Source organism: Mauremys mutica, chromosome 11 (assembly GCF_020497125.1).
Source record: "Mauremys mutica isolate MM-2020 ecotype Southern chromosome 11, ASM2049712v1, whole genome shotgun sequence".
Classification (NCBI taxonomy): domain Eukaryota; kingdom Metazoa; phylum Chordata; order Testudines; family Geoemydidae; genus Mauremys; species Mauremys mutica.
In genome coordinates this window covers 65,973,291-65,999,817 of record NC_059082.1, presented here as the reverse complement: position 1 = coordinate 65,999,817, position 26,527 = coordinate 65,973,291, and the positions used below count along the sequence as shown (strand labels likewise).

At 43.2% G+C, this 26,527-nt stretch overlaps 1 protein-coding gene across 5 annotated transcripts in view; it reads right to left on the bottom strand.

The window, feature by feature from the left end:
• CPPED1 (calcineurin like phosphoesterase domain containing 1) overlaps positions 1-26,527 on the bottom strand; it is a 112,158-nt gene that overhangs the window by 78,786 nt on the left and 6,845 nt on the right. The window contains exon 1 of one of the 5 annotated variants that reach the window (XM_044978961.1): positions 10,232-10,281. The exons of 1 other annotated variant lie outside the window; for it this stretch is intronic. Coding sequence is in view for 3 of the 4 variants with exons in the window: in XM_044978963.1 (XP_044834898.1) it covers positions 6,582-6,645 (64 nt within the window). In the remaining variant the exon portion in view is untranslated. Of the gene's footprint in view, positions 1-6,581; positions 6,780-10,231; positions 10,282-26,527 lie in introns of those variants that run through there. 3 more of the 5 variants (XM_044978963.1, XM_044978964.1, XM_044978960.1) reach the window with 3 other exon arrangements.

The following is a 26,527-nucleotide window of genomic DNA, read 5'->3' as shown; positions in this document are numbered from 1 at the left end:
TTGCCCTTAAATTCAAAAAGTGATCTTGGGTGTAAAAAGGTTGAACACTGTAGTATATCATTTATAATTTCCTGTTCAATTCTAAAAACTTCTCACTAATTGTGACTTTAAAAAATGCTGCCATTATTGCTTCTATGAGCAGGTACAAAGACTGATTTCATCCATCAAGCAAGCCACCAGAAGACAGAGGGTTATTTAATAAAGTCTTGCCTTAGCAACCACCATAGAATGTACGTAAGAGGCTTTTGCTTCTTGGCCAAGGTAAACTGTTCCATGACCTTCTGCTGAAAAAAAGTTTCTTATATATATGTTTACAATATGCATTAGCAAAATACAAAGATTTAAAAGATACTTAAACAATAAGTATCTGAGTGGTATCTGTTAACCTGATTACTGTGTACTGAGTACTGTGAAAGGCTGACCTCTTTCCACTGGATTTTCCATTCCTTTTCATCTTCACCCCCAAATTTTAACATTTAAGCCCATTATATAAAACATGGACTTTTTAGAAAAGTTTTTTAAAAGGCTTGAAGGGGTGTGCAATATGTTATGGCAAAGTGAAATCATTGTGCATTAGTCAAAACCGGCTATAAGTTTGCCTAATTGTTGTGAAAATCAGAGTTGGCTCAGAGAAGTGTGTATTTCCCGAGATGAGACATACAAATTAATTTTTATATAGCATCCATCATCCAAAGCATCACAAAACTTGCTAGCAAGGTGGAAATAGTGGCTGGGACTCTAACAACTGTGATATTCATCACCTTTGAGAAGAGGTAGGAAAAAAAAGCTAGTTCTTAAATAATCTTTAAATAAATTGGGGTGGTCTTAATGTTGTTAAAATTAAGCGTTTCTTATTTAACTGGCAATTGTAAAATAGTTTATTCTAAACGTAAAGTGTGTTGAGGACTTTTTAAAGCCTCAGTTAATACACCTCTACCTCGATATAACGCTGTCCTCGGGAGCCAAAAAATCTTACCGCATTATTGGTGAAACCGTGTTATATCGAACTTGCTTTGATCCGCTGGAGTGTGCAGCCCCGCCCCCCTGGAGTGCTGCTTTACCGTGTTATATCCAAATTCGTGTTATATCAGATCGAGGTATTATTTTTATATATATAGCTTTTCTCAAATGATTATCTACAATATATAGATTTTATTACACAAGCATAAACATGCGCATCTGGCAGAACTTTCCACAAAAGTCACTTGCAATAAAGAGTTTCAGGGTAGTAACAAAAAATTCCTTTCCCTTAACATGCTTCTTTCTACTCCACAAATTAGTGTCTGCTTGCCAGTACTGCCACTTGTACAATCACTTTTCTCTATTTTGCCTGCTTCCTATACAGTTGAAAACTATCTTTCCTATTCCTCCAAATCCTTTGCCCTTAGAAGTTCTGCTGCGCTTCTACGGAGCTATGGCTAGGGCTCTACCAAATTCACAGCTGTGAAAAACACATCAGACCATGAAAACTGGTCTCCCCCTATGAAATCTGGTCTTTTGTGCGCTTTTACCCTATACTATACAGATTTCATGGGAGAGACCAGCGTTTCTCAAACTGGGGGTCCTGATCCAAAAGGGAGTTGCGGGGGGGGGGGGGAGGGAGGTGTTGCAACGTTATTTTAGGGGGGTTGCGGTATTGCCACCCTTACTTCAGCCACCCAGCTCTGAAGGCAGCACAGAAGAGAAGCGGCTGTTGGCTAGAAACCTAGATCTGAAGGCAGCGCCCCACGAGCAGCAGCACAGAAGTAATGGTAGCAATACCATACCATGTCACCCTTACGTCTGTGCTGCTGCTTTCAGAGCTGGGCGGCCGGAGAGTGGCATCTGCTGACTGAAGGCCCAGCTTTGCAGGCAGCAGCGCAGAAGTAAAGGTGACAATACCATTGTGACACTGCACCCCACTCTTCATAGTGATATTATGATGATACGGTTGTAGCATAATTATGATGCATTTTATACAAGGTAAGTCTGTGAGGGGTCACTGGAAAATTTAAAATTTGTTGAATATGATTATCCTATTTGTATACATGTATCATTTTTGAATCTGAAGTTATGAACATTGACTGTGTATCTGTATTTCAAATGTAGTTACAGCTAGGTAATGCCCACTAGACAAGATGCTTTCAGTCTAGATAGATGGTTGGGAAGGGCCTATTCAGGGCAATGAGTCATTAGGGAGAACAATAGACCTCAGGAGAAGCTTATCTTTCACCTGGTGAGCCTTCTTGAGAACCCTACAGACAGCCTGGTATGACTCTACAAGGACATGTGACCAGGCCACATGATGCTGGACTCCATCTTGGGATGTTAGTATTTTTCCACAAACTGGTCTGGGAACCAAGCTTTGGAACAAAGGGTTCCTGCCATTCGCAAGAGTTATATAAGGCAGGGAGTGACATCATCTGTGGTTCTTCGTTCTCCACACAAAACGACCCCTGGAAATAGCTGAGGAACAAAGACTGAACTGGAGGAGTGCTGGACCCAGGCTAAAGGGATTTCTAGCCTGTGTATAAAGACCTGAGAAACCCAAGCTGTAAAGCTAATGCAGCTTGTGCCTTAAGAATCTGCAGCCTGCTTGTATCCTCTCTTAGGGTGAGACTCTGCTAATTTGTATGCAATCTATCAAGTATATTAATCTTAGTTTCCATTTTTTTTATTTGATAGGTAATCTGCCTTAATCTGTTTGCTATTACTTTATCTTTTGTAGTTAATAAACTTATTTTTGTTTTAATCTAAACCAGTGGGCTTTGACTGGAGTGGTTGGGGAAAATCTTTCCTTGGTTATAACTGTGCATTGTTCTCTTCACATTGAGGGAGAGGCAGACCGGGTATTAAACCCATATACTGGCCAGATTTGATGAGGGCAGGACAGGACAGTACTGCTCTGGGGTCCCAAGCTGGGAAGCTGGTGGTTAGAGAGCCTATGTATAACTTGCAGCTGAGTATGCCCCTACATGTATGAATGCTGGTGAACGTGCAGGTTGGAAGGCTTTGCAGCTTGTCACAGCAGTAGTGCGAGAGGGAGCCCAGGCTGGTGGGTCAGGGGGCTCAGAGGTAACCCAGCTCCAGGTGGCACACCCCAGGGGGAACCCATGACAACCATACCATGCCATCAACTTTTGTGCTGCTGCTGGCAGCAGCTCTGCCTTCAGAGCTGGGCTCCCTGCCAGGAGCCACTGCTCTCCAGCTTAGAAGGCAGTGTCACCGCCAGCAGCAACGCAGAAGTAAGGGTAGCAGTACCGTGATATCCCCCCCCCCCCAACACTCCTTTTTGGGTCAGGATCCCTACACCATAACATTTCAGATTTAAATAGCTGAAATCATGAAATTTACAATTTTTAAAATCCTACGACCATGAAATTGACCAAAGTGAATGGTGAATTTGGTAGGGCCCTAGCTATGGCATTAGATAAGTACAATCACATTTTCAAACTGCACTATACAATTCCAAAAAAATTGTTTACAATACACTGTACTGAACAAACCAAGCATTTAAAAATGTGTGATTTATTTGGCAAAATTAGTTGTCTAAACTATAGAGGGCCAAGCATCTTAACTGAAACACTACAACTGTTCTAAACAATGAGGAATTTGGGGCACAATTTCAAGTGGGTGGAGGGAATTTGGAGGAAAATGTGTAAAAAAAACAAGCCTAAAGTCAATACGGATCCATTTACAACTAACAGTGTGAAAGCTGAGTATACAAAAAATTCTAGGATAGAATGCAGAAGGAGTGGATTAGCAAAAGAAACAATAAGAAAAGGAAATGAGGTCCACGGGTAGTGTTTTCATGTTTTTTGAAGAAATATTGTGCCAGAATAATATAACAGGTGAGAGGCATCTCAAAGTAGTTGAGAGATTCGTGAACAGAATGATGTCTGTGGAACAGAACAACAACAAAGACATTTGGGAACCCCAGCCCAAAATGTGAACAAATAGTTTTCATTTTCAGATGGAAGAATCTTGGGCCTATGGAGCCTGGGATCTGCATTTTCCAGCACTTTATTATTTAAACATTTCTTCCATTGAACTTTAGCCTTTTTCAAAAGAACAGACTACATCTAGTACAAGGAAACATCACAGCTAGAGGTGGCAGATGAACACTGACCACAAGTTTGTAAGTCCAAACCAATACTGGTTTGCAAAAAGATGATTTTATTGGAGGTATTTGAAGAATACCAAGTTCCTAGATGATATGAGGCAAAAAGAAAACACTTGTAAAGAATGTGGTTTGGGACAATTTTGCTTGTTGCTCTTCTTCATTAAGTTTTTTGATCTAGTTTTGTTCAGCAATGTTTTCGCTGTTACTTGCTATTCCTTCCTTGAGATTTCACTATACAGCTGATGTAACCAGGGGGCTGGTCTATTACCTGTTCCAAGAACGCTAAGTGCTTTGTTCCAAACCAACAAGCCCATCTGTAACTAATAGGTTGCCAGAATGAGTTAACACGTATTTCACAGGCTTAAAATTGGTGATTTTTTTTTTTAATTTGGCAGTAAGACAGACCAAATATTTCCACCAAACACCAAGAAGGCAAGAAAATATGACAAATGTTGCCTGGTGCTTTATGCCCTTATTCCTCTAGCCACCTCAGCAAACCAATTCAAGAACAAATAGAGAGATAAAATCTACACCTTTTCTACATCTGACTTTCAAGATATATTAAATCAATCTTAGTTTATGGCTAGGTTAACAACCTGGGACTAGGTGTAATTATGAAAGCTGACATAATGGTAATCTTAAACACGTACATCAAGGCATAAACTGATCATCACCTAGACCACTTACAAAGAATTAAGAAAAAAGAACAGGAGTACTGTGGCACCTTAGAGACTAACAAATTTATTTGAGCATAAGCTGTCTGTAAGCAAGGACTGGCCTGTCTCCCAAGATCTGTGAGAGTGATGGATTGTCCTTCAGGATAGGTTGTAGATCCTTGATGATGCGCTGGAGAGGTTTTAGTTGGGGGCTGAAGGTGTCCAGCGCATCATCAAGGATCTACAACCTATCCTGAAGGACGATCCATCACTCTCACAGATCTTGGGAGACAGGCCAGTCCTTGCTTACAGACGGCCCCCCAACCTGAAGCAAATTCTCATCCGCAACCACAGACCACACAACAAAAACACTAACCCAGGAACCTATCCTTGCAACAAAGCCCGTTGCCAACTCTGTCCACATATCTATTCAGGAGACACCATCACAGGACCTAATCACATCAGCCACACTATCAGAGGCTTGTTCACCTGCATATCTACCAATGTGATATATGCCATCATGTGCCAGCAATGCCCCTCTGCCATGTACATTGGCCAAACCAGACAGTCTCTGCGTAAAAAAATTAATGGACACAAATCAGACTACAAGAATTATAACATTCAAAAACCAGTCGGAGAACACTTCAATCTCCCTGGTCACTCGATTACAGACCTAAAAGTCGCAATATTACAACAAAAAAAATTCAAAAACAGACTCCAATGAGAGACTGCTGAATTGGAATTAATTTGCAAAATGGACACCATTAAATTAGGCTTAAATAAAGACTGTGAGTGGATGGGTCATTACACAAAGTAAAACTATTTCACCATGTTTATCCCCCCCCCGAGTTCCTCACTTCCTGTCAACTGCTGCAAGTGGACCATTTTGATTACCACTACAAAAAGTTTTTTTCTCTCCCGCTGGTAATAGCTCACCTTAACTGATCACTCTCGTTAGAGCGTGTATGGTAACACCCATTGTTTCATGTTCTCTGTGTGCGTGTGTGTATATATATAAATATAAAATAGCTCCTTAAAGCTTCTGCTCAAATAAATTTGTTAGGCTCTAAGGTGCCACAAGTACTCCTGTTCTTTTTGTGGATACGGACTAACACGTATCCACAAATACTCTGTGAGAATTAAGTGTTACTAGGAGGTGGCATGAATGGGCCAGGGGCAGTCAATAGCCTCAAACACACCAGCCACCAACTACCAGTGGGAGGCAGCCTACTAGACTTAGTGGCCAACTCTATTTCATATTTGGTATTCAATATTATGGATTGATGTTTGTGTTTTACAGAGTTAATCACTCGACACCGCAGTAAGTGGCGCGGGGCAATGGGAACCAGAGTCATCGCTGGGAGTTCACAGCTGTAGGACACCACAGACTGCGGAGTCCCGCCGGGGACGCGAGTGTACGTGGAGCGCCCTCAGCCACAGCTCCCTCCTGCTGCGCGTTGGCTGCGGCGGGCGGGCGGGGGCTGCCAGGGACCCCTGCACCGCGGCTTGGGAGGACAGTGACCCTTCCCACCACGCCCCACAGCAACGGCGCGAACGGAGCCCCGCGGTCCCACAGTCCCTGCTAGAGCCGTGACCCCGCAGCCAACGCAGCTGGACGGCCCCCTAGACCCTCAGCCCCGCCTCTGGCTCCCCCCGCCTCCCGCCAGACGGGGCCCGCGCATCTCCTGTTCCGTCCCCCCGAAGCCTGGTAGCGCCCCGGTGACACGAGCCCGGCTGAAACTCGCGCCCCCCGCACAAACGTTCCGGCAGGTGCCGAGTTCCAGCCGCCTCCCTTCCCCGGGCTGGGCCAGGCGGCCACGTACCTTCGCGAAAGGCGCTCAGCGTCCTGCCCCGCGCCCTTAGAAACGCGTCCCGCTCCTCGGCCATAGCGTCCGCCTAAGTGCAGCCGCGTCCCGCAACGCCAGGTGGCTGCTCCGCAGCAGGCTGGGAAACCCGGGATCCAGCGCTGGGCCGGGCCGAGGGGGAGGGGAGGCGCCGCCACCGCACGAGGGGCGGGGCCCGAGGAGAGCGCGGGACGGAATGAAGCCGGAGGGGGGAGCCCCACTGGGCTCCTGGCCAGGAGGGTAAAGGGAGGAATCCAGCCCCTGAGGGGCGGGCGAGGCAGCTAGGGTGACCAGATGTCCCGACTTTATAGGGACAGTCCCGATTTTTGGGTCTTTTTCTTATCTAGGCTCCTATCACCCCCCCCCCATCCCCACCCTGATTTTTCACACTTGCTGTCTGGTCACCCTAGAGGCAGCACCACTGGGGCGGGCAGTTTTGCACTTTGCTCAGCTGTTTTCAGCACCATGTCACTGCACAGAGTGAAAGCACGTGTGCCCTGAGCTGACACCACTGCTGCAAACTTTTGCACGGAGGCAGCCAGAGTGCTGGGCTGCGGTGCTCAGGCCCAGCTAGATGGCTCTCGTGTGAAAGCCAAAATGTGGGCTTGTGAGACAGGAACTGAATCTGCCCCCACTATAGTCTGTCTTTTAAATTAAAGTATAAAGGCATCTGGGAGTTTCTGTGGTTCAACTGTCTCCTTATTTGTGAAACACCGTGAATCTGTTTCTCCCTAACAGCACTGGCGGGCAAAGTAACAACGATCGCCTCAGGCTCATGCTGTCTTTAAAGACTGTTTTTTAGGTCAATTCATGGTTCCCTTTTCTCTTAACATTTTTTTTTATTCAAGATGCTCTACAAAGGATTTGTTTAAATTTTGTTTTTAAAACCAAAGGCACAACCTTTCTCACTCTGACCACCATGTTCACCTTCTGCCCTTCCTCACCCCATTCCAGGATCTAAGTCCTCTGATAAGTCTTGCTTGTAATGGCTCCATTGTGCTTTCCTGGAGGCCTTAGGAATTGTACAGCACAGTGGAGAGCAGCCCTAGCCAGCAACCCCACATTTTTCTTTGAACTCAGCCGCAGATTAAGTAGTCACACAATGGGAGGGAGAGCGAGTTCTTTTTGTATGTGCTGTGTCCAAACTGGCAGTGGGTAGTGTATAAACACGCAGTAAGACATTCCCTGCCCTGAAGAGCATTAGAACCTAAATAGACAAGACAGACAAAAGTTGGGAAGGGAAACAAAGGTACAGAAAGGGGAAGTGACTTGTTCAAGGTCATCTAGCAGGACTGCAGTAAAGATGGGAATAGAATCCAGGTCTGCTAAGACTTGGTCTAGTGCTATATACAGTAGACTACACACTCTACGGCAGTGGCTCTCAACCTTTCTGGAGTCTGATTTGTCTTGCATACCTGCCTCCCCAAGTTTCACCTTGCTTAAAAACTACTTGCTTATAAAATCAGACAAATACAAAAGTGTCACAGCACACGATTACTGAAAAATTGCTTACTTTTTCATTTTTACCACATAATTATAAATCTGGCACATAAATATTGTACTTACATTTCTGTGTAACAAGTCAACATCTGTATGATATTTTAGTTTTTACTGACTTCCCTAGTGCTTTTTATGTAACCAGCTGTAAAACTAGACAAATATGTAGATAATCTGAAGTACCCTCGGAAGACCTCTGCATATCCCCAAGGGTACATGTACTCCAGGTTGAGAACCCCTGCTCTACAGTATGAATTCTTAACCATTAGAAAGTTGTGGAAAATTCAGTTTCTAATCTTTCCAATATCAATTGCTGCAATTTAAGGTATAATTCTATGCACTCCTGAGAAATTTAAATAAAGCACTAATACAACAAGTAATTTTTAAATTCACTAACTTCTGATGAGGAGTAGTTAAAAAATGTATTGAAAAAAGCTACTTGCCTACTCTCAGGGAAGGAAGAAATCATATTGCAAGAATGGAGGAATATTAAAGGTGAAAAGAACAAGGAGGTCTAGACTGAGGAATTAAAGTTACAAAACAGACAGATGCACATTTGAAGTTAAACCCATTCTAATCTTATACATAGACTAGAATAACTATATGCCATCTGGAATTCAGAGAATCCAGTGAATGCTGGGGGTGTAAACAACACACACAGAATTATCAACATCTGTTTCTGATGTGTCCTGATATATACACAAGTCCTTGAGGGAAGAGTTAGACAAAATAAGGGAAATAAAACTTGATATACAAAGGACATCTTTGTGTTTGTTAAGGGACAATATGGATTTAGAAGGATTAGCTAAATAAGGAATATAATTAATAAAATCTGATTTTAAAACTATACTATTCAAAACACCATAAACTTGCAGCAACCCTACAATAAGAGAATGGATTACAGCCCTAACAGTTATAACTAGAGGCCTACTTATTTCACATTCCTGTGAAATTGTGATCTATGGGATCAACAACAAAATTAACCTTCAAAATAAAAATATGTATTAGTCATAAAATATGCTGCAAAACTTGTGATTGCCACAATGCAAAAACAATTGTCTATATCATGCAATATCATTCCAATCATCATAGTGGATAGTTGCACGACGTAGACTAAAGTGAGCACAGCAGTCATTACAGTAGATTGTTGATTGAGAGTGTCTTAACATTTATGACAATAAGTGAGCACAAACAGGTTGAGTGAAAGGATTGTTGTATATAAAGATTGCTTTTTTTGATTTGTCAGCCAAGAACATTTCAGCTTTGGTTAGTGTGAAGCAGTACCCATGGAGAACCTTATATGTAGTAAGGTTCAGGTAGTAAATTGTTTTGTTCATCTTACAATGTGACTCTGGATTTGTTCAGAAAAAACATAATTGGTTGCCATTTTGAGTCTGAATTGCATATTAAACAAAAAGCACGTACAGAGGCTACAGGTCAGAACAAAAAACAAGCAACAGTGTCCATGATGTTTACAAGAATGATTGAAAGTAGTCTGGGGGAAAAAAATGATGATGCAATGGAGCTAGTGGAGGCTTTCAAGGCTGCTAACGTACCTTTAGGGGGGGAAAAAGGGATAATCCAAAACTAAGGGAATACTTCAGAAAGCATGTAACAAATGCTGGCAGTTTCAAGTGTGCAAACAAATGTCACCAAGATTATCTAACAGAAGTAATTGTGAAGCACCTTCAGTTTACAAAATCTGTGCTGGCAGAATATGATTCCATTTCTATTGTTGCTGACAAAGCAACAGATGCATAGGATAAGTACATACTCCACATTTTATTCATACCTGCAGCTGGAAAGACAACTATGCTGTTTTCCTAACAGATTATTCAGCTCAAGTCAGTAAATTTTTCAGCTGTATCACAAGCTGTAGTAAAAGCTGGTGTAAACTAAGGGTTAGATTTCAACAAGGTCTCAGCATTTCTCTGACAATGTAATGTACATGTGCAAAGCTCTCTGGTATACTACAAGGAATGATGCCCAATGCAGTTCATGTTACCTGTAATGCACACATTCTTTCAATGGCCAGTGATGGCCGGCTTTAGGAAGTGCGGGACCCGATTTGAACAGTTTTGACGGGGCCCCGGCAGGGATGACTTAAAAAAACACGTGGGGCTTGTACTCACCGAGTGGTGCTCCGAGTCTTCGGCGGCGGGTCCTTCACTTGCCCTGGGTCTTCAGAAGCACTGAAGGATCTGCCGCCGAAGTGCCGCTGAAGACCCGGAGCGCTGCCGGGTAAGTAAAAAATTAAAAAGGAGCCTCTAGCCAGGGAAGGGATTCTCAGTCACTTGTGCCCCCCCCATCCCCCGCTCCCCGGTTGCCCTGCCACTGGGCGTGGGGCCCTCTTAGGCGCGGGGCCCGATTCGGGGGAATTGGTGGAATTGGCCTAAAGCCGGCCCTGCTGGCATACACATTTTCCTGTTCTGGGTATAGTGGTTTCTTCTTTTAAAAAGAATATTCAAGCATTGTCCAAGCCATAAACTACAACTCAAGGAGTCCATGGAGCTAACCAAAGTGGTAACCGAGCAGTGTCGCTTCCACCTGAACCAGTGATTACAAGGTGGAATTCATAGTTTAATGCAGTTGCTTACTGTAACGGAGCCTTGGGCTGCTCGTGCCAAAAATCAGCCAGAGATCACTTAGAGTGCAAGCACCAGTGCCCTTTTATTTGCAGTGTCACTTCCCACCACCATCTAGATACAGTCTGTTCAACCCAGCACCCGGGGGGGAGGGGTCAGCTAGCTTCCTGGGCCAGCAGGGCTCCAGGCTCCCGGCTCCCGGCTCCCAGCTCCTCCCTTTCCTCTCTCCACTCCTGGCTTCCTTTCTGCCAGCTTTAATATAGCCCTTTTGCTAATAAGGCCTGCAGGTGTTTCTCCTCAAGCCTCTAGGTGAGCCATACCCAGTCAGCACCAATTAATTCCTTTCAATTGGAGCTGAGCCAACAGGGGCCTGGCTCAGGCCCTCCTGGCCAGCACCCTGTTACCCTTACCATGCAAGGCATATTAAATACTACCAACAATTTGTGGTTGTGGAGCTTGAAATCACACAGTCTGTGCTTAAAGTCTCTAATCTGTTAAAAGAGAGCAACACTGAAGACCAAGTGAAGGTTGTGGTTGAGAATAAAATCCAGTTCATGCAACTTCTAACATGGTTTGAAAGTCGGCCAGTTTTGATTCAAAGCATATAACAAACTGATAGATTTGATCACATGGACTGAAGACAACTTTCAGACTGCCAAGCTGAAAATAGCCTCAGACAAGAAATGTTCTAGTCAATAGCAGAAGTTAAACCGGTACTTCAGGTACTACCATTTTGGTTTAAACAACCAGATACCTACTTTTTGAGTGCTATTCACATTTTTTACCTAAATCAGGTGCCTTTTCTGTGTTTTGACCCTGAACTAACTCAAGCAATTTCTGGGTGGGAGAAAGATAATGAAAATGAATATGCTGCTTACTTGGCCTTTGTCAAAGAATGCCAGTAAAAGTAACTGAGTTTTGGGACTCTGTTTGTGATTGGTTTCCAAATCGCTACAAGTTGGCAAAATGCTGCCTTACAGTTCCTACCAATTCTGTGGATGCAGAACATGCAATTTCAGCATATGGCTAGGTATTCACCTCATACTCCTGGGGGAAATTCTGCACCAAAATATTAAAAATTCTGCAACAAAAATGTCAAATTCTGCATATTTTGTCAAAATAACACAATATAATCACACCAGTTTCAATTATTTGTGGTCATTTATTTCAAAATACCTGCCAGCAAGTATGTCTGTAACAAACAAAATTCTGAAATTGTTTTTTGACAAATAGATTCTTTACTAGGCATATTAATACAGAACTCTGAGTAATAATTCATTTAAACTACAATACAACTGTATTTCCCCAACCCCCCAGAAGCAGTTCAAAGGTTTGGGGGAGTCAGGGGTAATGGAGGAGCTGAGGGAGAGGGAAATAATGGCTGGGAAGGAGCCTGGGTGTGAACTTGGAGGGTTGTTGGGTATGAGTGGGAAAGTACAGAATAGTTTTTTTGGGGGGTGGGGAGCTTCCCCCATGCAGACCCTGGCTGACCCCTAGCCTCTTCCATTCAGTCAGGCACACGTGTCCCTTCACATCCACTCAGAAACCCACTCCCTCCATCCTCATGTGGCCCTGCACTCCCTCCCCATGCGTCTCTGGGCCGCCACTCAGACACCCTCTGTCCCTATGTAGCTCTACACCCCCACCCGCACCATCATGTGGCTCTTCACTCCCCTCCCCCATGGCCCTATGCCTCCAATCCCATTCAGTTCCTTCCCCCATCTGTCCTCCCGCACTAGCCCTTAGGAGCCCTTTTCTGATCCACCCCAGCACCTCACGCTGACTGTCTCCCCACAGCTGACCTGGCCTGAAGAAAGCTCTTTTCTCTAGCTGGCTGGGAGCTGCTGCTGTGGTCTATCACCACAGTGCCCTCTGGTGGGAAAAAGGCAGAACTGCAGCAACTTTTCAGCAGAAGCTTTTTTCTGCACAAAAAAAATAAAAATATGCATGGCTCATTAACTATGCATGCATGCAGTGCTGCAGAATTCCCCCAGGAGTAATCCCACAGAGACAGAATATGTCAATTGCAACTGCTGGTGTATGCTGTATGCTTCCGTTTACAAATAAAACAGACTATTTTATTTAGGTAAGCATAAATGTATTTCTAAGCTTTATGTACAACTTTGAGCATTATTACTTTTTATTAAAAATTTAGCGGAATTCCTTATCCAGGGCAAGTTACAAAGGTAACAGTAGTACAGTACAATACTTGCATATATACTGTATGAACACATCTGCAAAATTTGCTATTTGCTGTGAAAAATGTGTGATTTCTCCAGGATTTAAGTACACCTGTAGTTATAACACTTGTGAAGAAGTGGTATTTACTCACACACACATGGACAAAGTTAGTAATGCTTGAAAACAGTTTGGTGCCATATTGCAGCCACCCACTCCTATCACAATCCTACATTATCCAGGAAAGAACCAATCCAACCACAAGAAATACCAGTCAGGTCCTAAGAGGTGCATGCCAGCAGACCACCCTAATGTTAGGAGGAAAGTAAACTGTGTGATTCAGAAGAATGGTGCGCGCATAAGGTTCATGGATGACTAGAACAGGATGTGCCTAAAGAAAAATGGGATGTGCCAAATCTTGAGGTCTCCATTCAGTTTCTACCAAGTCCTTACTCATGCAGAATTCCCATTGACTTCAGTGGGCTCTGAGTGCATGTGTCTGATTGTAAAATTTAGCCCAAAGTATTCAAAATTCTATATTATGAAAGCCTCCTGCAATGTCAGTTCCAAAGGCAGCAGTTTGGCATTTATTAAATAGGTTGAGCAGGGACCCTCCATCTGATTATGGGAAGGGAAAGTAACTTTGGACATACTAAATAAGTGCAAGTGAGTCATTACAATGATGCTTATCCTGTTCAAAGAAGACAAAAGCAAGAAATAAATCTTTACTAATTTCTGTCCTTCAATAGTAAATGCTCAAAGGGACTCAAATAAATATTACTTTTTTTCTTAAGATATGAAGAAAATTAAAAATATTTTGCACCAACTTGAAAATCTGTTGACCAGAACCGATCTGCTGTTGCTAAGACTCACTGCTAAGGGGACTAAAGTGACATTGATTGTTTCCACAGTTAAGAATCTACAATGTAATTGATTTTTATCTGACTCATTTAGTGTGGGCAGGCTCCATTTGTTCAAGAAACCTATAATATATTCCTTGAATCATTGTAACTACGAGAGATATAAAAGTTGATGTAATGTGTTAAATACATTATTTAACTCAATTTGTTTTGCACACTGAATTCCCATTCTTGACACGGATACAGATTCCGTCTAGATATTGTCCATGTTTGCAATATTGTAACTTGAGTTTTTTGAATGTTTAGCAAACGAAGCTCAAGGTGTCTGAAGTTGGCCACCCAAAATATGGAGGCATTTCAGTAGAGGCTACTTCTGAAAATGTTGGTCATAATATTTTTACATACATAAGTTCCTGACCTTCCTGCTGCTTATATATGTAAACTTGGGGCCCAGTCCTGCAAGTCTGAGCACTTCCTGCAAGCTTGATTCCAGAGAAGGGTGCTGACCAGGTTACAGGTAGTGTTCAGCACCTCACAGAATTGGGCTCATTTATAGAATCCATTATAACAAAGAAGAGAAAGGATTCACTGCTAATAAATACAAAGGAGATTCTTTGCTGAATCGCTGGATATTCTGACTCTTTGCTCCCTCCTAAAGAGAGCCTTTGTTGACAGTATTATCACAGGCTTCTCCCTAAATCAGAGGTGGGCAAACTATGGCCTGCGGGCCACATCCGGCCCGCGGGACCGTCCTGCCCGGCCCCTGAGCTCCTGGCCCAGGAGGCTCTCCCCCAGCCCCTCCCCTGCTGTTCCCCTTCCCCTCCCGCAGCCTCAGCTCGCTCGCTCTGCCGCTGGCGTGATGCTCTGGGCGGTGGGGCTCTGAGCTCCTGGGGCAGTGCAGCTGCAGAGCCCAGCCTGACCCAGCCTCTGTGCTGCGTGGTGGTGGCGGCGGCATGGCCCGGCTCCAGGCCCGCCAGCCACCAGTGCTCTAGGCAGTGTGGTAAGGGGGCAGGGAGGGTTGGATAGAGGGCAGGGGAGTTTGGGGTTGTGGTCAGGGGGTGGGGGTGTGGATAGGGGTCAGGGGGTTGAATGGGGGCAGGGGCAGTCAGGAAGGAGGAGGGGTTGGATGGGGCTGCAGGGGGCAGTCAGGGGCAGGGGTTCCAGGGGCAGGGGACAGGGGTCCCGGGGTGCCATCAGGAATGAGAGGAGGGGTTGGATGGGGCAACAGGAGTCTGGGGGCAGTCAGGGGACAGGGAGTGGGAGTGTGTGGATGGGGCAGGGGTCCTGGGAGGGCTGTTAGGGAATGAGGGGGGTTGGATGGGGCAGGAGTTCGGGGGAGGGCAGATAGGAGGTGAGTGCCAGACCACGACCCCCTCCCCTAACCGGCCCTCCATACAATTTACGAAACCCAATGCGGCCCTCAGGCCAAAAAGTTTGCCCACCCCTGCCCTAAATCCTTTCCTGGCCTATGTGGGGTGTGGCGAGGAACACATTGACTATACTAACCATTGTTACTCAGCATTAGTTTGCCATGGTTCAAACCTGATGTCATAAGTATAATTGAAGGATAATGCAAAGTACCAGAAAAAAAAAATCAGTTAAGTGCCTAGATGCTTTTGAAAAAAATCTCACTAGGTACCTATCTGTACCTTTAGGTGCCTAAATACCTTTTTAAAAATCAGGCCCCTAAGGGCTACTACTAGGTGGCCCTGGATCAAAACCCCAGATTCAAGTATCCTTAACTTTGGGAAAGATCATATCCAGATCTGAAGTTTACAGCTTGACCTGTCTAATTTTTAAATAAAGTGAACTTTCTCATTAATGTGCAAGGTTAGTCTAGCAAAAGAAGCTGGATTTAGTTTTGGCTTTTGTATGCAAGGTCTATCTTGCTTTTTCAGATTCCTTTCTCCTTTGTTGATAAGAGACGTTTTATTGGGGAAAAAAGATTATTAAAGTGCAGTTGCTATTTCTGAAATGGCAAAAGAAAAAGATTCAAACAATCACAGCCCTCAGATTGTTTTTTGAACTAGACATGTAGAGAGAAATCCTCTCAGATTGGATAGGATACATTTTTTTATTACAGGTGACCCGCAAAGAGGGCTGAGACTTTTCTTTCTCCTTGCCTCTTCAAAAGGAGGGTTTCTATTTTCCATGGCTTGGTTTTACCTTAGAAATATCATGAATGTTAATTCTAGTCTTCCCTGGAAAACACTTTGCCGGTCACCTGTTTAGTCAAATAATTTTGTTTGAGAAGCATATGTATCATTCACATTGGATATACCAAATTAAGTAAAGAACAGAACCATTAAACCACGTTCACTGAGGAGGAATTCTTGCCTTAGTGAGGACAGAAGAAATGATAGAGGATTCATTTCCTTTCTACTGTACAAAGAGGACAGGATGCAGAGAGCCCATGCAGACAAGGCAGAGCCCCTAAAGGACTGTCCTTTCAGTGACTGGGTGCAGTTACAGCCAGGGTGTGACAGGGCCGGCTCTGGGGTTTTTTCCGCCCTAAGCAGCACAAAAAAAAAAAAAGTCGCGATCAGCTCTACCGCCGCCGCTTCAGAATTTGGCAGCTGGTCCTTCGCTCCGAGAGGAAGTGAGGGACCCGCCGCCGAAGAGCCAGACGTGCTGCCCCTCTCCATTGGCCGCCCCAAGCACCTGCTTGCTGGGCTGGTGCCTGGAGCCAGCCCTGAAGGTGTGGCAGGGAAACTTGGATGCTATTGTTCAACCAGCCATATACTCCTTTTAGTTGGCCACAAGAGCTGCCAGGCTGCTTAATCTCCCTTTAGGCTGTAGCCTCACCCGTAGATTGCTGCAGTAGCAGCTAAAGAGAAGCTCTGCTGTTACTTCAGGTCCAGGGAGGGAAAGGATTCTGTCCCTCCAAACACTTATAGCATTCCCCTCTGCACTGCCCATTTACTCAGGCAGTGTGCAGTGTTCTCAAGGTGTAACAGCTATTAACATGCTATGTATTTACTTTACCAACTGTTTTATCATCAGTATAACCTATGCTAACAAACATAACTGATATGTTAATCACTGAACCTCCTGAAACAATGACCATCTATTGAAACATACATATATTTTGCTATGGATTTTTTATCTTTTCATATATTGGATGTGCTGGATATGTTGCAGAACAAAATACTTCTCTGTAATTAAAACTGGAAATGAACAAAGCCACTGTTCTGGGAAAAGTCACAGATTAAATTAAGCACAAATGACCCACCTGAGGTCTTTACAACTCAAGTAATGACTGAAGAAAATGAGTTGAGACTGATGGACTCAGAATGGATAACTGATATTATAAACATTTTAGTTTAATTTGCAAAAAATATGATTGCAGAATTAAATATTACTTGATATTTTCTGTGTTATAGTGTGGACTATCTTCCAGCTTTGCTCAGAGCTTCTGTTGCAGAGAATTTCAAGCACCCTTTCTATTCCATTAAGGATCATTTTTAACAAATCTAAAGCTTCCATTTTCAATATTATCTTAGTGATAAATAGTATTTTGCACTTCTCTAGGTTCCTTCATCCAAGTATCTCAAACTGTGTTACAAACCTTGAATAAAGGGAGAAGAGAGGAGAGAAGGAGATCCTTAAACTACATGGAATCCCATATTGATGTCGTCTTTCGCCTGCGTGTCTGCAACACACAGAGGATGAGTTTTACACAGCAGGCTGATTTATTAATTCATTTAATAACAGGGGTGAACAGTACTCCAAGCCCTACCAGGCAGAAACAACAGTTAAATGCAGGAGGGCATGGCTCTATGTCAGGGGTCGGCAACCCCTATGTCAGGAGTGGTGCGCTGAGTCTTCATTCATTCATTCATTCTAATTTAAGGTTTTGCGTGCCGGTAATATATTTTAACATTCTTAGAAGGTCTCTTTCTATAAGCCTAATATATAACTAAACTATTGTTGTATGTAAAGTAAATAAGGTTTTTAAAATGTTTAAGAATCTTCATTTAAAATTAAATAAAATGCAGAGCCCCCTGGACCAGTAGCCAGGACCCAGGCAGTGCAACTGCCACTGAAAATCAGCTCGCGTGCTGCCTTCGGCAACCGTGCCATAGGTTGCCTACCCCTGCTCTATGTCATAACCTCAATAGAGGTAAGGCACCCTTGGCCTAACTCCTTAATCCATCTGAGATTCAGACAGATATTTCTATCTTCTACCACCCTTCTTCATACAAGGGAATGAGGGTAGATATGAGAGGTGCCCTGATCTGTGCTAAACTTCCCCTCATCCCATATTTTCCAGATGCCTCCTTCCTGTGTGCTGCACTTGGGTTTACACCAGGAACAGTTCAACTGTCAATTCTCCCAACCTTGTATTAGAATGAGGCAGGAGGATTGGAGGAGAGGGGGGGCAAAACTCCCAACCTTCCCATTTCCCTGGCAGACTGAACTAGCACCTGAGAGGGTAACTTCCTCCCTGCTGGCCTGAGATAGCAGGGGCAATTCTAAAAATAGAAGCATGCAAAAATATGCACATTTTTGCACCACTGATTTAGACATGCAAAACCTCCTGATGTCCCACCTTGTATTTAGCTGAGACACTAAGTACCTTTCCCAGACTTGAAGGAGAGCTCTGTGTAGCTCAAAAGTTTGTCTCCCTCACCAACAGACATTGATCCAACAAAAGATATTACTTCACCCATCTTGTCTCTTATTCCAGAAGTTTGCATATAATGCTCATCTGGACCACACTTGAATTTACAAATTAGTTCTTTGAAAGGGAGTCTGACAATAGAAATATGCTATAGATTTTTTCTTTAAACAGCATCTTATTTGTTTTTTCAGTCTAGCATTGAAATGCTTGCGTCCCTTAGCCTGAAAATTGAGCCACTGCCAATTTAAGGGAGAGGTCAGGTAATCCACTGTCTCTGATGTAGTCACCTCTCACTGGACACTACTCAGTCATCTCTGCCAGAAATTATGCATCCCTGGAGAGCATTAAAAACTTGTTTGGCCTTTGGAAGGCACCAGATTGCACCAAATGGCAGGTGTTTTCAAAATCCATTCTGGGTGGAAATCTGCTGGCTTCCCTATAATGTCTCCCCCATCCATTCAAGCTACACAAGTTCTATATTCTATTATGCCAATATATTCAGTGGGCCTGCTTGTCAGAAATTCTGAGCACACACAATTCTATGGAACATAGTTCTGAGCACACAAGTCAATGGAACATATTTCAGGAATAAAGTATAACCATTTCCCGCAAAGCGCCCTTAATATAAGCTTGCTTGCCATGTGGTCCTTTCTTGGTTTTAGTTATGAGAAACCATTTTTCTTTAAATGGGAAAACAAGTGACCAGATTCTCCAGTCTCTTACCCTACCTTCTAAAATATATACAGCCCTTATACAGGGGTTTATCTCAGGCTTACTGCCATTAAGGTACTGGCTGCATAGTAGCTAGCTAGAAATATATATTTTTTCTATTAATTTGTTGAGCTGTTACACTGCTTGTGTATGAACCATAGTTTCCTCTATATTCACAGGAACGCTAGGCAGAGAGGCCTCTACGGGACATAAGTGTTCAGATATTAAAGGGATGCATACTTTGGAAATACTTAAAATAGTTGGACAGCCTGACAAGATAGGACAGCACCTACAACCAGGCTTGATCCCAGGAGCTGTAGGCAAAGATGGGCTATGATGTCTTCCCACCTCAGTGTACATACTAGAATCCTGTGTATAGCCAGTGAAAGAATTCTCAGGCACCTGGTTTATACTGAAATTTCTCAGTGTCTCTCACCATTGCACTTACACTATTACAAGTCCCCAAATGATAGCAGCACATGTCTGCTGGTGTTTGTATCACCCTGGGGATTAATGATGTCTTTCACACAACAACATTTCTGAAAATCTATAGTGTAAATGTAACATGCCCAGGTGTTAAATGAAGCTGTTCTGAAGGAAACAGACACTAATGTACATGAGGAAAAATAGGCTTCATCTCCCTTTGAATGTCTTCTGCTGCTGAATATAATGGGGGTAATGGGATTTTATCAGTGGATGTTACTTGTCCCCTTATTAGTACATTCCTACACCATTGCTGGGAGATTATCACATTCAAAATACCTTCACTATGCAGCAGGCAAGAATCCACAAATTAAACTCACTCACCAATGCTCCAGATGGGCTCACAGCATTAAAAGTATTTTTCACTGTTGTCATTTGGTTGCAAGTACATGTAGCAGGCAGTGTATAGAAGTGGTGTTGTATTAAAGCAAAGGACTGAGCAGGAGAAAAACTCTAGATGCAAAGCTTGCCTGAATTGCAAGTTCACTGTGGGACCCTGAGGAAAAAAAAAAAAACAACCCCCCCCAAAAAACTCCCCCCAAACCCCCACTTTATCTGCTTGTTCCTCACTCATGCCAGCTGTAAAACCTGATAGTATCCCACTAAAAGCCAAAATTATTTGAGGTTGTGTGTGTGTGTGTGTGTGTGTGTGTGTGAGACCAACTGATTAAAACACACGCCCTGTAGGGCAGGGCATCTCAACCTTTTCCTTTGTCTCCCCCCCCACCCGCTATAAAAACTCCATGGCCCACCTGTGCCACAATAGCTGGTTTTCTGCATAGAAAAGCCAGGGCCGACATTAGGGGTAGCAAGCAGGGCAATTGCGTGGGGCCCCAGGCCCCACAGGCCCTCATGAACCTACATTGATCAGGCTTTGGCTTCAGCCCTAGCCCTGGGTGGGAGGCTCAGGGACCTGTGCTTCAGCCCCATGAGGTGGGGCTTCAGCTTTCTGCTGTGGGCCCCAGCGAGTAATGCTGGCCCTGCTTGGAGGCCCCCCTGAAACCTGCTTGAGGCCCCCTAGGGGTCCACCAGACCCCTGGTTGAGAACTAATGCTGTAGGGTACTAAGTATCCTAAACTCCCATTGAACTTAACATTTAGCACCTAACAGGATGTGCTCAGCACCTTATGGGACTGGACCTTATTTTTATAATTTCTCTTTCACTGGATAAATGTTAGACAACCATGGCATTTAAAAGTGTTATCCTGTTGTTGCTGAGAGGTCATAGTCTTCCATTAGTTCTAATATGAAATATTCTGTTTAGAATGGTACAAGTCTATTCCAACACTGCAGTTGCAAGTAAAGAACATCCCCACCTCATTGTGATAGTGAAGTGTTTCCAGAGGGAATCTCTGGCTAATGGGGCTCTGACAAGCATATTCCCATCATGAAGTTTTAGAAGAGAGAGTTCAGAAATACAATGCAACTACATGGGGAAACCAAACATCACCTCTTGTGGTTTCCAAGGGAGGGGTCAACAAAAATGCTACTGCCACCTTTTACATCATGCAACGGGGATCCAGAACTGTATCAGAAGTTGAAAAAGTTATTTATGAGGAAAATCTCTGTTGCTGCTATACAAGAAACAAAGCTTTCTAATAAACAAAGTATCTATTATGGGTTTTGACTGCTTGAGAAAGGAATGCAGGGGATGAGCTGGTGGAGGTCTGATGTTTATTGTTAGGGAGACAAACATGAAAGATATGGAAATGTATGAGATGACAGTGATACAAGCCAACTCAGTATGCATGTTCAAGTTTGGGGGCAAGGAGTTAAGAGTTGTCAATGTCTACCATCCTGATGTCAGCCCAACTGATAAGAACAATCTTGTGATAGCACTGGGAAACTCATCTGTGGAGATTTCAATGCCAAAAGTGAAGTTGGGGCGGGAGGGGGGAGGGGGGAAGAAAGGAAACAGAACGAATGAATTGAATGGAACTTTGCTGGTTGGCATTATTGCTGACAATGATTTAGTTGTCTTGAATGATGGCACTACGACTTATAGGTCAAGATCACATGGCACACAGTCAGCATTAGATACAATTCTGGTGACCAGCAGCATGTCCACGAGTTGCACATGGAATGTGTTGGAGGATGTTGGAAGTGATCACTGACCTGTACTCACTTGTTGGAATAGGAAGATAGTCAGCTTTCAGTTCATAAACAGGAGGTAGAGCTTTGATAAAGTGACTAGTCCTATTTTAAAGTTGAGAATATTATTTCTCAAACACCTATGAAACAACCTTGAAAAAGACCTCATTCTTTTTAATCTGCTGTGCAGAAAAACAGTAGAAAGAGCATCCCAAGAGGAATAACAGGGGCCCACATTGGAATGATATTGGCATGAAAAAAATCTTTAAGAAAGGAATCAAGTTTGATTTAAAGATGAACAGGCCTTAGAGATGAAGATGACAGTTGAAAATGAAATGAAGCCTCAAAAGAGGTCACTGTGAAAATAGATGAAGGCAGTAGGAAGAGATTCGTAAACAGCTGGATCCTCAGATTAAAATATTTGTGGATGATACTAAAGTGAACTGAGAACAAACAGGCTAAGGCCTGCAATTTAAAAAAACCACCAAAATCCCCAAAATTGGAGGTGTTGTGGAATCAGATGACAAAAAAAAGTCTGAATATGCTGGTCAAACATTACACCAAGACTAGTAGGCTCATATATAATAAGGATAGGGCTGTTGCAAAATATGCCAGATGGATTGTTCAGGAGGAAAGATGGAGAATTAAACGTGCACACATATTTGAGTACCATGGCTTTAGAAAGATCAGTCGTACACGAGTAAGAAGTTGCAATATGAAAGCTCAAACCACACAAGTCACCTGGGCTGGATCACCTCTATGGCCATGTGATAAAGCACCTTGGGAAGAAAGTTAAAATCATAAGAACATAAGAATGGCAATACTGGGTCATACCAATGGTCCATCTAACCCAGTATCCTGTCTTCCAACAGTGGCCTATGCTAGGTGCTTCAAAGGGAATGAACAGAACAGGTAATCATCAAATGATCTATCCTCTGTCAAGGGAAATATTAGCTGGAATAAATGGTCAAAAGATCGTCTCCTATCAAAACATCTCAGAAAATAGCATCCACTATCATGAGATTGCAGATGGGACTCACTGTAAGAATGAAAATCAACAGATGGAACCAAGCTATAAACCACTCTGCAAGATGTGTCAGGTGTAGGCTTTAAAACCTGCCCACATTTTAAGTGTCATATTGTAAGGAAAGTAAAGCCTTTTGGATTGGACACCTTGGATCAAACCCTTAAAAAAAACCTGGATGAGATGCCAAATTCGTTCTTGAAATTCATGGTCTGATATGATTATTGCAGAAAAAGACAACAAAAAACAACAATTCTACAGTCCATTCTGATGCAGACCTCGTATTTACCACAATGGGATAATAACTCCTGGATGGACTGCAGGACCAAGACAATGTATTATACTTAGATTCATTGCAGCCAAAAAAGGTCACTGTTAATAATGACAAATCAGGGGTATGAATTGTGGCTCTCTCAATTTCTCCCCAGCAGACTGTATTAGAGGAAGACAACCAAATAATTTAGGATTGCCCAGAATGACAGGCTATGCTGTCTCTGTAAATCAAACTCCATTCTCTTTGTTTGTTTTACTTTAGAATATCATCAATACACAAAGATATTTTAAAGGTATATTCTGGCCTCTCTATTATGAGCGGTGCAAGGGGGACGTGTGGAGTGTTGGCAAACATGACGAGGGCCTCTCAGGCATTGGCACAGGGCAAATGCAGAGAGTGACTAAGATTACCCTGGGGAGAAGACACTGCTGAGAGCTCCCTACACCTGCTGCTGAAAGGTGAAACATTTGCTTCTCCCAGCATCTGTTTTCTGACCTTTTGTACATCTCAGTATTTGGAGAGCCCTCACCACATCCCCACCCCACCTGTCCACAGTCTGCAGAACTACTGGATGTAATAGAGCTCTTTGTCAGGGGTTTGGCTAATGTCAGCATTTAAGTGGCCTGCTAGGTGGAAGAAATGTCTCCTCCCCTGCTTTTTCTGGGGTGCCTGCATTTGACAGAATAGATCTTTATCTATGAAGGGGTTTGGTTCTTTGATTCCCATCAACCATTCCCATTAATGAGAACGATGTATTAGAGTCCCTGTGCAATGCGCCCTCAAATCTTATGTTCCCAGTCTCCTGTCAGAGTTGAGATGTGCAAATGGGGTGGGTGGGGGAGGGCTGACAGGGTATGTTTCCAATGCAATTAAAAAAGAGTGGCGCCAAGTCTCAAAGCCCAGGTCAGCTGACTCTGGCTCAGGCTGCGGGGCTATAAAATTGAAGTGTAGCTCTTTGGGCTCAGGAGCCCAAAACAGCTACACTGCAATTTAATAGCCCCGCAGCCTGATCCTTGCAAACCGGAGTCATCTGGCCATGGTTCTTTCACTGCAGTGTAGACACACAAAAATTCTGCTTCTGAGTGACATTTCTAGGATTTAACATTTGGAGTGGAAGATGGAATAGTAACAACTTTTCCTATAGAATGGGAGTTCTGCACTAGAGATGAGGAGCTGTTACTAAAATACAATTCTAAAATATGTCAGGGCTTCATGTCATAATTCAGGGACTAAATGCCTACTAGCCACAGCAGAACTCCTGTTGATGTCAATGGAATTTGCAGGCATGGAGTTGGGGGAAGTATATGTCCCTAAATATTAACAATAATCCTTCGTAAATGAATTGCAAACATGTGCAGTGCATTCTGCTTCTGGTTCCTGGAGTGTGGCCACTCGATAATGTGTTACCTTGATAAGAGATGGGGGGAGGAGGGGAAGCATAGCTCTTCCATAAAAGTGGTATCTGTCTCAGAAGATATTCCTCTGAAGTTTTCATACACTCCCTAAAGCTAAAAACTAATAAACTCAACACATTATGACACAAATTTGGAGTTGCCTGTAATTATCAGTATTATGTGCTGATCTGGTTATTGTAATGTTTACTGTAGGCATATATTGAGTTAATTCAGTAGCAGGATTGTCAGAAAGGGTGGTGATAGATCCTGAAGTACACTGTACAAGCAAACACTAAAGCTAGACATTGCTAGGGCCATTCACTTTGCTGTGTTACCTCCAACACTCTGCAGAGGTCACTGGGCTAGTTTCAATGGGTGGACTCTGAGTTTATGGAGACAGAAGAACCAAAATCCCAAGAAACTAGGACAAAGGATTTCTGGGTGGATACAAGTGACTGTCTCTTTAGGGAGGGACAGTTACTGTTGTGGAACAGAAGAGACTGACACACAAGCAGCTAGGCCTACCACACCACCTTCATAGGATACTAGGGCTTTAGGTAAGATAGACATGTAAATAGATCTTTTGTTGTTTTAAAATCCTCTCTCTTATGTTATACTTTGTTCCTGCTGTTAAATTAACCGGTATTTTGATTAGAGAAGGTTATCTGATCATTGTATTTACCACTGGACACAAGATCCTGAAGGGGAGACCTGCAGGTACCCAGCATAGCTGGATATGTTGGGTAAGCATGGAAGCCCAGAACCCAGTCTAAGAGTGGGCACTACAGTATGTGAATCCAACCCAGTAGAGATTAAGGCATGAGGCCTGACACCTGTGAGGTTACACTTTGAAAAAATCAGAGGGTTCAGACGTGCAGCTATCCTTAGAATTGTGACCGATTGATTAAGATCATTCAGAATAGAAGCTGGAGCAACTAAACCTAGGCATTTGGACTGTACAGTCATTTACGGGTTAAACTATTGGGATGAACAACAAAGTAACATCCTAAAAATAGTGAACAGCATGATCAACATTTTTGCTGAACACAGTAGGATGGATTCATCAGCCACAACAATTTCTTTGATTAACTTGGTGTTGAAATTTCATAAAGAGAGAAGTACAACAGTCATACAGTATAACTATTACAGTGTGAAACAGGCATGAATTAGAACAAGATATTTTGTCAGTGGGCAAGTAAATTCAGAGTGTCAGGAAATATTCCCACACCAGGTGCTAGGAATTATGTGCCTACATGCTATTGCAGTACAGAGTACAGGCTGACTATTAATAATATATTTATAGCTGAACATAAGGTATGGAGGGACTATTTAAAATGTTTAATTATTCAAATGAAGGAACTAATTGACTGTGCTTCTCTTGCGGTTCTATCAGTGTTTCTAAACTTAAGAAATGCTTAGGGTGGTATAAGTATATAGGAGGAAGTCATGAAAAAGGAAATTTACAGCAGGAGAAAATTCCTAATGACTTACATTATGGTGTACATAATGTCATTAGAAACTACAAGTTCATGAAGCATGATATATCCCTAACCATTTAAGGCTGTGGAAAAAAGAGCCAGATAAGTCCATGTTTTTCTTAGAATGTAGGTTGGTAGCGTTTGGGCATTAATCTCCCTTATCAGAGCTTTTGTGAAAGTAGCAAAACCAAACCATTTATCTGCTGACCTTAACATCAAGGAAGCATAACAATTTTTGTTATTAATTAAGTCTGTGGAAAAGACAGAAGTTGTACGTAAAATGGTTAGTTCTGTAGAGGTCCATTTCCTATTGATCATTTTTTGTATTCACCTCATGGCATTTACAGTTAAAGTGTATTTTTTCAGATAGCTTATGCCTCAGGTTCAGCCACTGATACTGTATCACTACACTTAGGCCTGGTCTACACTAGGAGTTTATGTCGAATTTAGCAGCATTAATTCGATTTAACCGTGCACCCGTCCACACCAGGAAGCTAATTAGTTCGACCTAGCGGGCTCTTTAGTTCGAATTCGGTACTCCACCCCGACGAGGGGAGTAGCGCTAAATTCGACATGGCTATGTCGAGTTAGCCTATGTGTGGACGGAAATCAACCTTAGTAGCTCCGGGAGCTATCCCACAGTGCACCACTGTGTTGACACTCTGGACAGCAGTCCGAGCTCAGATGTTCTGATCAGCCATACAGGAAAAGCCCCGGGAAAATTTG